Source organism: Dermacentor andersoni, chromosome 4 (assembly GCF_023375885.2).
Source record: "Dermacentor andersoni chromosome 4, qqDerAnde1_hic_scaffold, whole genome shotgun sequence".
Lineage (NCBI taxonomy): Eukaryota > Metazoa > Arthropoda > Arachnida > Ixodida > Ixodidae > Dermacentor > Dermacentor andersoni.
In genome coordinates this window covers 144,875,020-144,891,379 of record NC_092817.1, presented here as the reverse complement: position 1 = coordinate 144,891,379, position 16,360 = coordinate 144,875,020, and the positions used below count along the sequence as shown (strand labels likewise).

Below are 16,360 nucleotides of genomic sequence, written 5' to 3'. Positions count from 1 at the left end.
ACGGGCATATTTAACCACCAGCAAAAAAATGTACAGACAGTCCAACTGGGTAACGTTTCAGCAATAAATATAGAGATAATTTGGGATAAGTACATTAATACATCATATATGAACTTGTCATAAAATGGAAGATAATGTTGCTGGCACGAGCAGCAGCTGCGACTGTTTAATTGTTTACCATACCATAAAATGAAACATTGTTTAACGGTAGTGATTTGTATTGACAAGCAGCCATTAGTCATAGCTAAACTGCATTAAGTATGGATTTATATGGTTTCTTAATGGGTTTAGAAATGGCAACACTGCCGTCTTGCTAAGTAATGAACATCACAAAATATACACGTCAAAGTAGTGGTACAGAGCAAGATAAGGACAGCACCTGAGGCTAAACCCTTTACATTTAGCATACTTTAATGTGATACAAATATCCGTAGACATCAAGAAGGTATTTCTTTATGTACATAGTTGTGTGAAACAAAAACCAAGCAAATTGAAAAAAAAATGTGAGAAAAGTCACACTGCAGATCTTTATTTGTAAAAATAAATAACTGTGCTTTCAAACACCGAAAATGTCCTTGCAGGCAAAGGCAGGGGTAGGCCTTCCTTTTGTAATGCTGCTATAGGCGAGATTCTCTGTCATTCACGAAACTCTGTAACAAAGAAAGTGAAGCACAAAGTAAAATAATTATTTGTATATACCTCCTAAGAAATCGAGTATACGACATTTTATTGATTATGAAGAGCAAAATACCCTGTTAAAAATTTTATCCGCAAATATTATACAAAAACAAACAGAAATTCCTAATGCTAGATAAAGTACGATAATACACATGTAGACTCGGTTCATGTAAAAAAAAAATTCACCGAAGATTACGATACCCCTTAACGCGAAATTTGAGCGCAGCTGTATACATGTTTTCCTATCGCCATATATTGGCTGGCGCGGACAATCCGTCTCGTTCGGCGTGTTGTAAACTGAGCGATGTGCGGCGTGACTGCCTCGCTAATCGGGAGGTCGTGACAGGCGGCGCGTGGGTGACACACGGGCGCGATTCACAGCATCTGCCAGAGGCGGACCTCTGTTCATGCAGCGCTGTTTCCATATAGACAAAGAGTGCTACTCTGGCGCCATCTCGTAGCCATCGTCGCCGCGAATTCCATCTTGGGCGTCTCTACACATTTTTTTTTCACGCTTGCGCCATACCCTTCTCTTCCGCTTTCCTTCTTCCGTTCTCTTCGCTATCGCCGTCTTTTATCGGCGGCAGCGCTCCACGTTTGCTGTCATTCTTCGCTGTGTTCATGCTCGGTTACAAGAAACAACGCCGACTTTCACCGCAGGAACAGGCGCCTAAGAGCTAAGCTCTAAATAGTAAGAAGTCGGCCACTTGGCTTTGAAACCAATTTTTGTATTTTCGCAATAACTAGCAACAGCGTAAACATGTCAATACACACTAAGCGGCTTGTTATGTCAGCACTATATCTTTCGCATTTATTGCCTAAAGAACCATGCATTTCCTTAATATAAAGGCATTCTCCAATGCCCAAAGTAACATTTGACTAAAAAACATGTTTTATTGTGCTTGAAGCATGTATTGGTTCAAATGAGAAAAGATATAATATGAAACTCACGTGTTTCCTCAGTCGTAACATCATATGATGCTGCATTATAGAGTAACCGTGGATTTCTGAAAGTGTAGAAAGACACGCAGCATTGTGTATATGTGCCTAAGTCTCAACGAGGCACTCTCTGGCCCTTTGCATGATATGTAGTAGCAAATATATGGTACACTTAGGAACAGATGGATGTCTGAGTTTCCCTTTATTAATTACTCCTCTCCACCTTGCGGGTCTCCAGAGAACTATTATGCCAAACTTTTACCTTTGCTTCGAGTTTGGACATCAGACATCCACTTGTTCATAGCAATTCCTACAATTGCTGTCTGATTTTCCCTTTATTAATTACTCCTCTTCACCTTACGCATTTCCGCAGAACTATTACATCAAACTCTTGCCTCTGCTTCGAGTTGTTGACAAATTCGACTTCACCCTGCCATCTGCTAACCGCCTGGTTAGCTCAGATGGTAGAGCGGTTGCCCCGAAAAGGCGGTGGTCCCATATTTGAGTCCTGGACCCGGACGCGAATTTTTCTTACACTGTAAGGCTTTTCTTTCGGGGAACCCGTACAGGTTTCCTTTGTAGCAATTGCTACGGACGGTGGATGTCTGATTTTCTCTTTATTGATGATTTATAATACTGCATGAAATTTCAAGGTAACATATTTAGCTGATACCAGTATAGCGTTTTTATACACGTATAAATATTTGAAGGTGGCATTGCCAACTTGCACACTTGAAGCATGTGAACGGTTGGCTTTCCAACTTCCAACTAGTGCTATCACATTTGGTCATAATGCTTTTCTGTGGTAAAGACATTTCTTGTTGCACTAAGGTCTCCATGCTTTCCGGTACTTCCCATTGCCATCAGCTCACTGTCCTTTTGACGGGGTTGACGAGCTTTGGGTTGCGCATACTGTTTTTCTGAACAGTAATCTAATCCAACGCTGGGTTAAGCCAGCAGTTATCGGGCATTGCAGATCACGTACTATAAAAATCTACAGAACTTGACAAAAGTACGGAGGACACAAAGCCTTTAATTCGGGATGTTTGGGACATGCAATGGTGTGATGAATTGATGCGTCATTGTAGTTGCACTTCCTCCAAGAGTTTGAAGAATCAATATGAATTGCGCAAGCAAGAGTAAGGCAATATCTTTGATGAAAATAGTTATATTTAAATTTGTAGCAAACGTACACAAACACTTCTGATTGTACATCCACTGTACCTTTGTGTAATATGTCTAAGATGTTTAGCAAAACGAGTTGAAAGGTTTAAATATGATTGCTTTTTTCTGGTAATAATAGGTCAAATAGCGGGTTCACTTCTTTCATTCTATATCACAATGTTTCACATGCAGCATATATGTAAAGTGGCTAACCATACAATAGTTAATGTAGAAACTAGAACTCCACTACAGAAATATAGCTTTCCTAATTTTGTCTGAGGCGAAACGTTGCTGATAACAAAAAAATTAGAAAGAATGTTACAGACCCATAGTTTCAACAGACAATTTCTTTTTCATGCTTGAATAAAATACTATAAAATATTTTTATTTCTTCTGTCAGAAAAGAAAGGTTCAGTCATTTAAAAAAAAAGAGAAGTGGAAGGCGATTATGCCGCCAATTAAAGTCTATTAAAGAAAAACTTCGTGAGCATGTTGGGCTGAGATAGGGGTCGAGTTACTGCGAAGGCTACTCTATTACGTCACGCTCCCGCGCGAGGGTATTAGGAGGAGCGTCGGACTCAAGTTTTTTGATGGTGCGTCTTCGGGATCGGCTCAGGGGCTTAGAGTATGCTACGTTCGGAATCGGCTTACATTTTTCACTCCACCAATTCCGCGCTCGGCCCACATTTTCATGTATAATGACGCGTAATTATCTTAAATAATTTTCTGGGTTCGCCACGCCAAAACCAGTATCGATTACTCAGGCCATTGTGGGGAGAAAGCGTCTGCGCCGTAATCATTACCAGCATAGCGCTTCTCTGCTAGAGATTCTCTGTTCGAATCCAAACGTAGGACAACAATATTGATTGATTTATTTTAGAAACTGTCAATTTCGCCCCAAAGGGCGAACTATTGGAAGCGATAGCATGGTAAGGCAAGCATTCTGCTTGGACTCACTGGATAGAGTTCAGAGTATACATGGGCGCGGCCTTTTGCGCGACGCAGAACGTAGGACGACACCTGCTGAGCAGACCCAGCAGTGCCCTCCCAGCTACAAAAACGACGGTCAACGCTGGCGTTCTAAGGGGGCTCTACGTCGGCCTGAGGAAGGGCACCACCTGTGTTGTCGCGCGCGTCGCACATTGACGGTGCACGAGGCGAGACCGACAGGAAACCGTCGCCGTTCGAAAAACGCGCCAACGGTTAGTGCAGCGGCCTTCTGGGCTAGCGGAAGTGCAGTTGAGTCGCGCGGGAGTTCATTTGAATTCAGGCAATTTAAACAAATACTTGTAGCGAACATCACGGTGACTAGTGGTCTCACGGGCACAAAGCCGATTTAGCACGTATCGGCCCACATTTTCGGGCGATTCTATCTCAGGGACAAGCGCACGAAAGAGAGGCGAGAAACGTACGCGATATGCATAAAGGGGTTGTAGCTCCCTAAGAAAGGCTTCGCCTGTACGAAAGTTGAAGAAGGGAAGATTACTTACTGTGCTGCACGTCTTTTCCTGCTAACAACCACTGCTGTTACCACTCCGACTGCAGCAAGAGCCACCGCTACCAAGACGCCGGCTACAATAGAAGCAGAACTGCGGGCCACTGAAATAATGAGATAGATTGGCAACGTATAACACGAACCGTGTATTGAAGCAATAACGTAACGAAACGAGTTCTTAAAGAACACAGCACGTTAAATGGGACTACTTATTACATAAAGGTAGACGTGGGAAAATATTAACTTTTTCGTATATCAATTGAGAACGAATGCGAATAGTAAAACACAGACGCGTATAATTTAAAGCAGGAACGCATATTTAGGCTTACTTAGATTTCACGCTTGTATTGACCAGTGAAAAAGAATATAGCTCAGTATTATGGTGAATTAGGATCAGTTTTAAACATAAAATTAGTAACTGTCATAAAAAAAACTGCACGTTGCTTCACATATTTCACGCCGAATTGCAAGGAAGCCTTTCCAGAATACATATAGCTGTTGAATAAATGCTTGCCGCTAAACAAATGCTTACCGAAAAAAAAGGTCAGCAGTTGCGACGAATAAATGCAGCTTAATTACCTATGTGCCGTTATCACATGTTTAAGGATTCACTGTAAAGAAAATAACACTGCCTGTAGCTTAAAAGACGTACCTACTACATGACGACGCTGTCAAGTGCCCTGAATAACAGAGTACAAGCAAAAACCACAGGTGGTCATAAAATGCAGGCTTTCGCCGTGAAACCGAAAGAAAGCTCAATTACATATTGTGTAGTTGCACTAATTTGGAAACATTTTTAGCCTTCCTTTCACTTCTGTCAAATTCTTATACATTGTTTAGCAGACAAAGAACAGCAACCAATTCAACGTGGTAGGGTAGTGACTGTGGCATTGCGTCAGTGTACTGTGCATTGGGTGCACGTTAAAGAACCCCGGGCGGTGAAGATTAACCGACAGTTTCACACTACGGCGAGTCTAATAATCGAGTTGTCGTCATGGTACGCAAAACGTCAGCATTTAAGTTTTAAACCGAAGCTCCTGTCTCCATTGGGGCGGGATTTTCCGTGTCCACGTGCGCGGTGCTCACACAAAAACAAACAGAAGTTGGAAGACTGTGTATTTTAGTTTTCGCACAACAGAATTATGTTTTCTTGTACATTCGAAGTACAATGCGATGCTACCTTGTCTGCACGTTGTGTGTAAGTCGTATATGACAAATTCTGTGACGTATTTTAATGTGAGAAATTCAATTAGGTCAATAACGCACTTGCGCTAGGCGGACGGCCTACAAGAATGAGGATGTATGTATGTATGGATTGATGGATGGAGGGACGCTATGAGCGTCCCCCTAGGAACGGGGCGGTGGGTTGCTCCACCAAGCTCTTGTTATTAAATTACCTAATATCCTACCGATGCGAAAAGAAACGAAAAAAAAAAACACATGAGGAATTCCCATCCCGAAATTTCTGAACCCCTATTGGGAAATTTGTGTTTGTACGCTTCCGTTGTTTGTCGTTTCCCTACTTTTCTTTCGCCAATCTTGCAGTCACCTCTTACTAATCTATTGCGGACTTGTTCACGTTCCCCCTGTTGTCGCTGAACCCAACAGCTTTAAAGGGAAGCTGAAGAGTCTGTCGAATTCAATAAGACGTTCATATACGGATGCGGGAACATTATAAACCATGGAGGTAAAATTTGGGGTTTTTTTTCCAATTAGGAGCGACGTAATCGTCGGTTGAAATTGCGCTGTAGCTCCGCCCCCCGTCGAATGCCGCGCGCTGCTGCTGACGCTGACGATGCGAGCGGAGACCGGAAACCGCGGAGCTGTGACGTCAACTCTAGTGTTTCGTTCCTTCGCAGCGACCGCGACCGTGCCTGACCGCGCTTGTTTCTGCGTGCGTGCCATCGTAATCTGCTTCGATCGACCCTGCATTCCTTTGTTGGTGCGTCTGCGTGTATGTAGAGTGGTAGTCAACGTGCGTGGTAGTCAACGTGAGTGGTAATCAACGTGAGTGGTAGTCAACAGATGAAGGTCACTACACGTACTGCATGAACCGGGAAGCTTTTCACGCGTTTAAACCGTCTTTGTAGATTACCGACAGCTTTCGACAGCGCACAAATGCCGACGATTGCATCCCCGCTTACGTTCCACGAGGAGGCATGCAGGAACAGAACACTACAGTTGTTTGACCGGAAACGAGCTCACTAGATCGGCGAAAGATCGGCGAGATCACTAGATCGCTTTGCAAAAAACATACTCACCAACGAGCATTTCCAACACGAGGAGATCCCAAGACTTTTATTTCGTTCGCGTCGAAAGCACTGCTCGCACCAGCATCATTTGCTTTTTCGAGAGGCCGGCTCTTCGCAATCGGCTCGTACATTTAGGGAGTAACGCCGAACTCCACAGAAAAACGCAGACTCTCTAAATTTTCCATTACCATCTAAGAAAAACAGCACCAAACTACTTGGCACCGCGCTTTATGTGTAGCGGCAGCGGTCGGTTACTAGAGTTGACGTGACAAGGCGCCTGACCAATCACAGGCGGAAACGAGACGCGCGAGCTGGGCGTGTCCGCTGCTGCACTTTTCGTCAAAATAAAATATATTTGCGCTTTCTTTCGCTCAATTTCGATACGATATTCGAATTCGGAGGGTTGAAAACCATTATGTACAGATGTTCACTCATTTTTTCTGGAAAACCTTTCAGCTTCCCTTTAAGGAGGCCAGAGGTGCCTAAATCGATCCCTGCGCAAATATCTTCACTGTCTAATAAAACATGCTCCATCGTTTTCCTAGCCTGACCTGAACAAGCACACACTCCTTGTTCGTTGTATCTCGCTTGATAAGTGCTCGTTCTAAGGCGACCTGATCTAGCGGGAATAGAAGAATGAGGATGCATGCTGCACGAGAGCGTTATGTATGTTGCTTGTGGTGGTGGTGCTTGCCTAACGTCGGCGACAGCTTCGTTATACATCAACTTTCACAGAATGGAATAGAAGCGGATTCTTTTTTCTAAAATAGCAACCCGACTTTCACCATTGGTTGCTGCAAAACATCTTGTTAGTTTCGATATGCGAAATAGTAAATAGTTCATTTTCGAATACGAATAATCAGTGCGTAATATTTTATTCATATACGAAAGTTCGAATAATCGCCCGCCCTGACATAAAAGTAGTTGCTGTTTGCAAGGGCAGCAGATATTTCTCAAGGATACTGGCTTCATGTTTCAGAAAATAGACATTTGCCTGAGCAAAATTTGCATTGAAAAAGATTGCCAAATAGAATTACTATTATTTCTTGAATTATCACAATTCTTGAATATCTGAGCTGTCATGACGCCAAAAAGGCAATTTCATATTCATACTGAACCTTCTCCGAAAGTTAAATCACATTGTTCTGATAGTGAGCTGCCCTTATTATTTAGAGGACATGCCCAATTCAGAGGGTGCAAAAAGAATTCAGAAAAAGTTCAGTAAGCTGTGCCTTACTGGCCAGCTTACTGAAACCCAAAGTTGAAGAATTAAACACGAAAAAGCTTATGCACAGTCGCAGAAGAGGCACAGGTTAAATGCCAAAGTAAATGCTACAGGCGAAATCACAGATAGCCGTCAGACAAAATTATCCATATCCAGCCATGGTGTAAGTACCTGTAAACACTTGCTTATCCGCGTAGAAAAGGTATTGCTAAGCATGATACTTGGGGGCAAAAGTTTTAATTATCCGTGACAGCAGAACACAGTGTATCGTCCCTTTAACACTGTCCTGCGCAAAGATTCACACTGGCCAAGAAGCCTGAGATTCAGTGGTGCCAACAGTGTGTATACAAAGAATACACAGTTTATGACTGGCGAAAACGAGGGTGCGAGTCCAAAGTGCATCCTCAAAGCACAGTTAGTTACTGTCGCAGTGACAGAAAACAAATTGTGTTAATATTAACAAAAATTAGTGTTCAGCCTCCTTTTCAGTACGCAGGTGTTTGTAAATTCATGAAATTCTAGTTGATTTCAATGCAACAAGTTTATTCATAGACGTATTCAAAATTTTGCGTCAATTCTAGCGGTAGGTAACACCATGAGTTTCCTCAGTTCTAAAGAGAATGGGGGAAAATTAATTGCAAGTTATCAAAGGTGAAACAAAATTCATAAGTATGTAACTTCTTAATAAAACCAAGTGGGTGTTGCCGTTGTTTAGAACAGAAAAAAAATCACCGACGATTACGACACTCCCCAAAGGGAAATTTGAGCTCAGATCTATAGGTGTTTTCATTTTGCGATATACTGGCCGGCGCGGACGACCTGTCTCGCATGGCACGTAGCATATAGAGCGAAGTGCAGCGCGAGTGCCTCGTTAATCTGAAGATCGCGAGAGCCAGCACGTGGGTGACGCGGGGGTGCGATTCACGGCAGCTGCCGCCGACAGACCTCTCAGACTACGCTCGCTACTACGGCGCCATCTCGTAGCCATTCTCGCCTCACCACGTTTTTCTTCTGACGCTTTCGCCATAGTCTCCTCCGCTGTCCACCTCATGGTGCCAGCGCATCCTCCTCTCCCCTCTCCTCCTCGTGCTTTTCGTCGTCCACCGCTGCGCTCCGCGTTCGCTTTCACCTTTCGCTGTGCTCGCTCGCTCGGTTACACTGAGGTACGACGCCGAGCCACATGGACGCTCGCCGAAGGAACGGGCGCCTAAGTGCTGTGCTCTAAAAGTCTGCGCTACAACTACAGTGCATTCTAAGTGTTGCAATGTCTTTATCTGCCGTTTCTTCCGTCACGCTACGCTTTACTGACTGTGGACAGAAAACTAGCTTATCACACGATAGTAAAGCATTTGTAGTTGTGGATATAAAGTGTCCAAGCAAAAGAAGTAGCGGTAATTATTCTTCAGAGGCTTCGTATTTATGTAGTTAACTTGTCTTGAATATTGCATCAGGTGCGCTTTTCAGAGTTATGGTGTAGGTTTAATGCTATTATTGCGAAAAAGATACAATTTCATGTTTTTCTAACTTCCACGAACATCTTCTAATTTTTTCAAAAGTGCTTAGATAGGCCACCGCACAAATAAAGAAACAACACAAGTGCATCACCTGCACCCATGCGATTTAAAGAAACACCGCCGCCATTTCTTCTCTGTAATGTGTGGAAATTATTTGCAGTCTCTGTAATAGTCATCATGAGACAGTCGAACACAAACTCTGGCAGATCTTCTATTTACCGATGGCTCTGAGTGGTGTACTTTCAGTGCAATATGATATGCTTTCCGGAAATGCAACAGAGACACCTAGGTAGTGATGGATGATGCAACAAGAGCACATAACTGATTTTTATGGCTGATATATTCATCTAAGTTATTCACACGCATGAACAGCATGGCAGTTTGCATGCTTGTTTTATCTTCAAGGAACAATTGAGCTATATCAAGAAAGTGATCAGGATGAGTACAAATGAGCAACGTTACTATTCAACGTGGTCAAAATAAGCAGAGTTTCCGATACTGTTACCGCTTCTCCAACCAATAAAGACGAGGAATTATCCATTTTCATTGAGCTGATGTTTACGTATTCAGAACCTATAGAACGTACGTTTACCTCTGAGTCTGTCCGGTTCTGCTGAAACACTAGTTGCAAGCAGCTGGCAGCGGCTTCCTTTATAGCCTTCGGAACAGTTGCACACAGGACTCCGGTGTTGCAGCGTCCAAGAGCAAGTGCCGTCATTTAGGCAGAAGGAATCAGGGCACACTGGAGGGGGCGGTAGGTGAATAATAAAATGTGAATGTTATAAACACCCTGCGCACATCTTTGTTTTGCAACCTTTCTTTTCTTTAGGCGACACGGTTTTGAAGAAACGAGGTAGTCGCAAATAATATATCCCATTCATAAGAAAAGTGAGTCAAGAAAAATTTCGTAACAATGAAATAAATTGCACAAAGGACAACACTCAAACAGCAGGGAGAAAGGCCCCGGCCTTTCTATATACAGGATGTTCCATGTACCTTGTGCGAAAATTTTAAAACGTGGGAGGGCCACGTACGTGGACGTAACCCAGGTAATGTTGTTTACCGTCGCTTGAAGCACCAACCTTCGTTTCTTCTTTTTATTTTGCCGAATCACATAATTAAGTATTACATAATTATCTTCTTAAAGATCATAATCGGAGCAAAATTGTCGATGAGAAAAATGTAGGCCTACATGAAAAATACCCGATGCATCTTCCCGGCATTTTATGAGTGCTATACAAAAATGTTTTTTTTTTTTTTCAAGCCTGAAAGAAGCCCACAAGAGCACGCGAAAATTACCGCGTGACTACGGCAATATTTCGCGTTTTGTGGGCTTGTTTCATAGGCGCCGACATTTTTCGTGGGCGACATTTTTCGTGCCCTCTATGAGGAGCCGGCATGCTCACTTGGGCAAATCATCCGTGTTGTTGTACTCGAGGTATACGCCTGGCAGCAATTTCTGGTGGTTCTTTTAGCACTCACGCAGTCATTTTAGTATGATGCAGTACCTTCTATGCGGGAAATGGTTTTGCGAGAGGTACTAAGGTGATTTGCGTCGGCATGGCTGAATATTCCACTGGCCTTGAGGCTGACGGAGGACCCTGCACGCGCGCACGTTTGAGCAACAACAATTTACCTCTGAGATAAAATGCGTATTTCTTGGAATTCCTTTTCCGAATATCATCTTACTGCGACACTTTCCCTGTAATTCAAAGTTCCTATTCAGCAGCATATGTAGTTCTTAAACATACCCAACGACCATATCAGCGTGGGTACCGTTCTGCTACAGAATAAGTTCTGCTGTTTACTTTGAAAATAGGTCAAATTGTCATCTGTGGTTACATTCAACGACTAATTGGATGCGGTTTCCACCTGCGTATAATATAATTGTTATTAGTAATAATAGTATACCTTGCAGTGCTGATTACACTAGTCAAACGGTTGAGCGGTGGTTGATTATAGTTAATCATCCGTTTGTTCTATAGTGCATGGTAATGCCGCAAGCTCGTGCCGCACCCTTTCTTCTTAGACCAATGAAAAGTTTTGTTGTGAGAAGCACTACCAAGTCGGCAATATGGGTGATTGTCCGTCCCATCACTTTAATTAGGACTTGTGCTTGGTTTTACATTATCTTCAGGGCATGAAATAACAATAAATGCTGGGAAAATACAATCATGGATCACACATCTTTAGACCCTTGAGAGGTCCTTTCCCGAAGGAGAAGGACATTTTACACGACAACATCAAGATGCAAATTTAGGCGTCACGCCACAATATTCTCCGACGCTTTATAATTTTATGTTATCCTGATGATATCTTGCCGATTGTTTTTGTACTTTATTATACGAGGAGGCTAAACGTTGCGCGCGTGAATCCTTTTTCTTTTACCTGACTTCTAATGCACTTTAGTAAGGAAGAGTAGGGTTGACCTCGAATATTTGTGAATTTGTCAGACCACAGAGTGCGTGCGTGGGAACTTAACATTAATGTTGGTATCCATCAGTAAGTTTTGGTTCACGCTGTCAAAGTCCTCTATGTCATAAAGGTGCACTATACATGTTTGCTATTTCAGGACTTCACGTAACTTATGATAACGTAATGTTCTACTTTAAAATGCCTTATACTAAGGTAAAAGCATCACTTCCATGATGCGAGTTTATGTGCTGAAACCAAAATACAAAAGTGTGAGCTGTTATGTCACGCAGTATTCACTAGATAACTATAGGCTTTGCACATGCTGCCTGTGCCCTTTGATAAATATAATACGAAAACAATATAGCTATATTTTAAGTTCATTGCGTTATAAGACATCTATTTGGAAATAAACATTAGAAAAGTTTATTCCCACAGGTAAAGCGCTCAGTCTGTAACACTATCTCAGTCCCCTCTCCCGACTGTTTATCTACACTTTATACACAGGCTATGCCAGTTTTCAGTTTCCGTCTCCCGTGGACCCAAGCTAACACCTAGAAATCGGTTTCACTATACATCTTGCTCTATCCTTTTTGTAACAGTGTGATGCATCAGCGTCGTTTCCTTTTTTTTTTTTTTGTCTAATGTGGTATCCTTATTTGCACCCCGTAGAGATATCCCCGTTGGAACGAAATGCGAGAGCAAAATCCAGCAATGTTTTGACAAGAGTACTGACATCTTCCGGTATTTCATTGATAAGCTTTAGCATCTGAAATCAACGCAGGAGTTATGATGGAAACCGTATCCGAAATCGAGATATTTCAGCAATCTCAGGTATTTTTGTGCGTAAGCATTTTTAGGCGAGTACCCCAGCAAAATCTGACAGTCACGCGAAAAGTGTAATGCCTTGTATTTCTACAAATATGCGTAATTTCCGATGTTCATACATTTAATCGTTATAATACGATAAATTTAGATGATTGATAGCTTTATACGTTAGAAGCAACAATCAAAACAAAAATAATTGATAAGAGAGAATACCATATGATGAGATTTATGCATACCGATAGCGATATATAGGCTACCTTAGAAATTGCATGGGAAAGCCTATAGTTGGGGTGAGCCAACTGAAGTTTGAGGGTGGACAAGCTTGAAATTGAGGGCTGGCCTAATCCAAAGTTGGCTCTAGGCGAACTTCAAATTTGGGGGTGGGCCAACTTAAATGTGGGGTTGGGCCAACTTAATATTTCGGTGGGGGCCGACTGAAAGAGGGGGCTATGCTTGCGCGTATTTAGACAATTCCAGTGGAGTTTCTGCATTTTTTATATTGCAGCCATAGCCTAGCATGTAAACAACCCAGTACTCTGCAAAACGCAACTGCATAGCTATTCAACCTATCTGCATAGCCATGCGCTACAACCTCGAGTGAAAGCATGACACATGCTATTTTAAGCGCCTTGGGGAGACCATTTGCGCATCCAAGTTTCATTTTTGCTGAATTGTTTGAACATTAGGTTAAACCAACAGTATATATAAAAGCTGGCGCTCAAGAAAAAGTCCAGGCGGCATAATCGTTCTGATATTACTAAAAATTTAGCGTGTAACATGAGCCTAAGCAGTCCGGTGAGTAAATGGATGAATAGCGGAAATATATGTTTGAGGTGGCAAAGTAAAGACATTCATTTCAATCGTTATGTGTGTGAAAAGATGTGCGCAGAAATAAATAAAATATTAGACACAAGTTATACTAGAATGTGGCGAGCCACATGCGCATATTCATAGGTCATAAGAACAACTGATTTTATGTGAACACTTCAAATTTATATTATGTATATACTATGGGATACGATTGTGTCAATCTCGCATGACTTTGAAATACTTCTCCAAGTATTTGAGATAGAAAGGCAGATTATTAAAAGCTCTTGTAAATACTTGAAATGAGGCACCAAAAACAAAAACTCCTAGAATACATGACCTACGCCCATTGTTCTTTGATACTTTTCTTTGATACACTTTTTATTGAAAAGCTCAGTATTCGACTCTACAAGCTACCAGATAATTAGCTGTATAGGCTACGCACCTTCGCAAAGAGACTCGTCCGCACCTGCTAGGCAGTCATCAGTACCATCGCAGAGGAATAAACTTGGAAGACAATCGCTGGGAGATCGGCTTGGGCAGTGGAACTCATTTTCTTTGCACATGGTCGTGGCACCTGAAGTGAAAATGCAATAAATGGTTACACCCATTAACCGTAGTTCATACGTTATTCGGTCGATTTCAAAAAAATAACAAGTAATGAAGAAACTGTAGCATGCAGCATAATTTACGCTTGTACGTAACATTCTGCAGCAAGCGAAATCAAGATCAGCCAAGCTTTCAAAGTGACTGGAACATGCCGTTAATTGCACGCAGGAGAAGTTCATCTGCAAAATTAAGGAGCGTTTTGACCTGATTATAAATTTCTCATCCAGATAATTGTCAAAAGGTATGGTGAAGCTTACTAAAAGGTTCTGAAGGCTCTAAGTGACTTCGGCATCACTAATAGCTGAAGCTCTAGTGTATTGTTGAGGCGTCAATAATCTAATACTAGTCGCAAGTAAATACATCACATGCATTGTGAACGTTCTACTGAGCGCAAAAGTTGCAGGAATTGGAGAGGCGTGGGGGACAGGAAAGGTGCTCTCTTATACTTCTGTAATTTTTTAGCCTACCACAGCGTTCACAATACATAACGAAGTAGCCAAATAGTTCAACAGGACCCAACTAGCCCTCCTACATAAAACATGACATGTACGTGTCCCTTAGTCAGCGTATGCTGAGTCTTTCATTCTATGATTTTAAAGGCTTTCCTTCTACAGACTTCGCCAAACTAGTTATTTACAGCTTTTAACCTGTTACATGAGTCTACCGTTGCGTGGATGCCTTGCAATGAAGTTTTCACATTTAGAGAGCAACATCGAGCTGAACACCTTTGCTGGGATACTGAGCACAAGTGCATGCACTTTGTCTTTTCTTAGTGTACTCACAATATAGAGACCTTTAGTACGGCATAAATTAGCACCGCACAACGTACAGAAAAATAGCGGAATCGCACTGCACTGATGCGGGGCACAAAGCTAGCTTTGTCAGGTGTGCACCTTTTTTATTGTGTGGGATAATAACGCTAGATAAGCAGGGATAAAATTCCTCAAAAAGCTGACAACGTTTCACTAGGTGGATTTTGCCTCTGACAAAGATAGATTCGCCGATCAAAACGTTGGCCGGCCTATCGCAGAAACTTTATACTTGTATATCTATATCTTCTATACCACTGTGGGCTACTCCCCATCTATTGGCCCCCTTCCCGTGCTTATTTTGAGCATTTAGTAATAGAGGATAACATATGCAAAGAGTGATATGGATCAAAAATATGATAGTATCTTCTGGGAAAGAGCCATGAAGTTTCTAGCAAATAGCTTATGATACTTTAAATTTATGCTGTACTAAGACTGTCTATCACTGCGCAACATTAGGCACGTAGTATAGATTATCAAGTATTTCAATATATGTAACGTGAATGCCACAGGCTGCTGAGAAAAAACACTTAACACATAATTACTTCCAATTATCTATCAACAAGGCAGAGTAAGCTTGGTTGAATTTTTTTCACTATTGCGAAGACTTCGTTTTTGTTGCTATGCTTCATGTTGAGTGATTTTAAATCTCAACGTTCTGGCAGATCTTTATTTATTTAGGCTTCGCATGTTGTCTTTCAGGGCACAAATACCATCATAACTAATATTCACCGTGATTTTGTCAATACGTCCTGCATTACTAGTTATCATTTTTTGTGGATTTTCCTTTCAGTAGAAGCTCACATGGCAGTGAAAGATATAAGAATTGCTCGCCCCCAGTGATCAGGAAACATAGTGGTGTTCTTAGTTTTGTGTTCTAAAAAAAACCTTGCGCACTACTGGCTAGTTAAAATGGTTATGTGCAGCCACATACTGCAGTCCTCGTCGAGTCCATTTGGACAATCTCTTATGCCGTCGCACCACAATAAAGACGGGATACAGGTGATGCCATCTCCACAGTCGAACTCGCCATGGGTGCACTTGATCGGCATTTCCGATGGCAGAGTACTAGGCGGCTCAGTACTCGTCGCTGGTGTTATGCTATCCTCTTCGGTAGAAAACGTGGTGTGTTCTGAAAGACAATTAAAGCATTTCAATAAGCCACTGTACGACAGAACGTGGTTCAACAAACACTGCAACCTATAAGAATATGGAAATTGAGAGTGATAGCAGTGGTCCGAGGCTTACAGATTTATTCAAAAATATAGGTTCTACATTGTGATCCTCGTAAGTATAAATGCATGCCTATATTTTTCGAGAGACCACTAAAGTATATTTGGCTAAAATATATACCGAAAATAGCGGCATCGTGCAATGTTGTACTGTTACTCAAGGCGAAACAGTGTTAATGGGGAATTGACATTCATTTGACAAGAAACATTCATTAAAGCTGACTTTTTCACCTGCACGTGTATGTAGGGTTTGCAAGTTTCCTTTTGTTCAGGTCAGGCCTGTCTAAGCACACTGATGCAGACGCATCCTTTTCTTTTACATCAACTAGCCATTTCGTACTGAAATGAGCAGGTACAGATAGCAGCCATAATTCTTAATAACAATGGAGCAACGGC

The 16,360-nt window shown here is 42.0% G+C and overlaps 1 protein-coding gene across 1 annotated transcript; it reads right to left on the bottom strand.

The window, feature by feature from the left end:
* Positions 1–508: 508 nt before the first annotated feature.
* Positions 509–15,881, bottom strand: LOC126537798 (uncharacterized). The gene is made up of 6 exons (XM_050184876.2): positions 15,667–15,881; positions 13,760–13,891; positions 9,860–10,009; positions 4,272–4,380; positions 1,630–1,685; positions 509–650 (listed from the first exon to the last, which is right to left on the bottom strand). Exons 1-6 carry the CDS (start codon positions 15,782–15,784, stop codon positions 637–639), a joined length of 579 nt encoding a protein of 192 aa, XP_050040833.1. The 5' UTR covers positions 15,785–15,881; the 3' UTR covers positions 509–636.
* Between the last annotated feature and the right edge of the window lie 479 nt (positions 15,882–16,360).

What these genes read in the sequence shown, in the direction of transcription:
- LOC126537798 (XM_050184876.2), bottom strand. Translation starts at nt 15,784, where the DNA reads ATGCCGATCAAGTGCACCCATGGCGAGTTCGACTGTGGAGATGGCATC. An exon ending in AGAACCGGACAGACTCAGAG is followed by an intron (nt 4,381 to 9,859) that starts GTAAACGTACGT and finishes TCATTATTTCAG; the next exon opens with TGGCCCGCAGTTCTGCTTCT. An exon ending in AGGAAAAGACGTGCAGCACA is followed by an intron (nt 1,686 to 4,271) that starts GTAAGTAATCTT and finishes CTACACTTTCAG; the next exon opens with AAATCCACGGTTACTCTATA.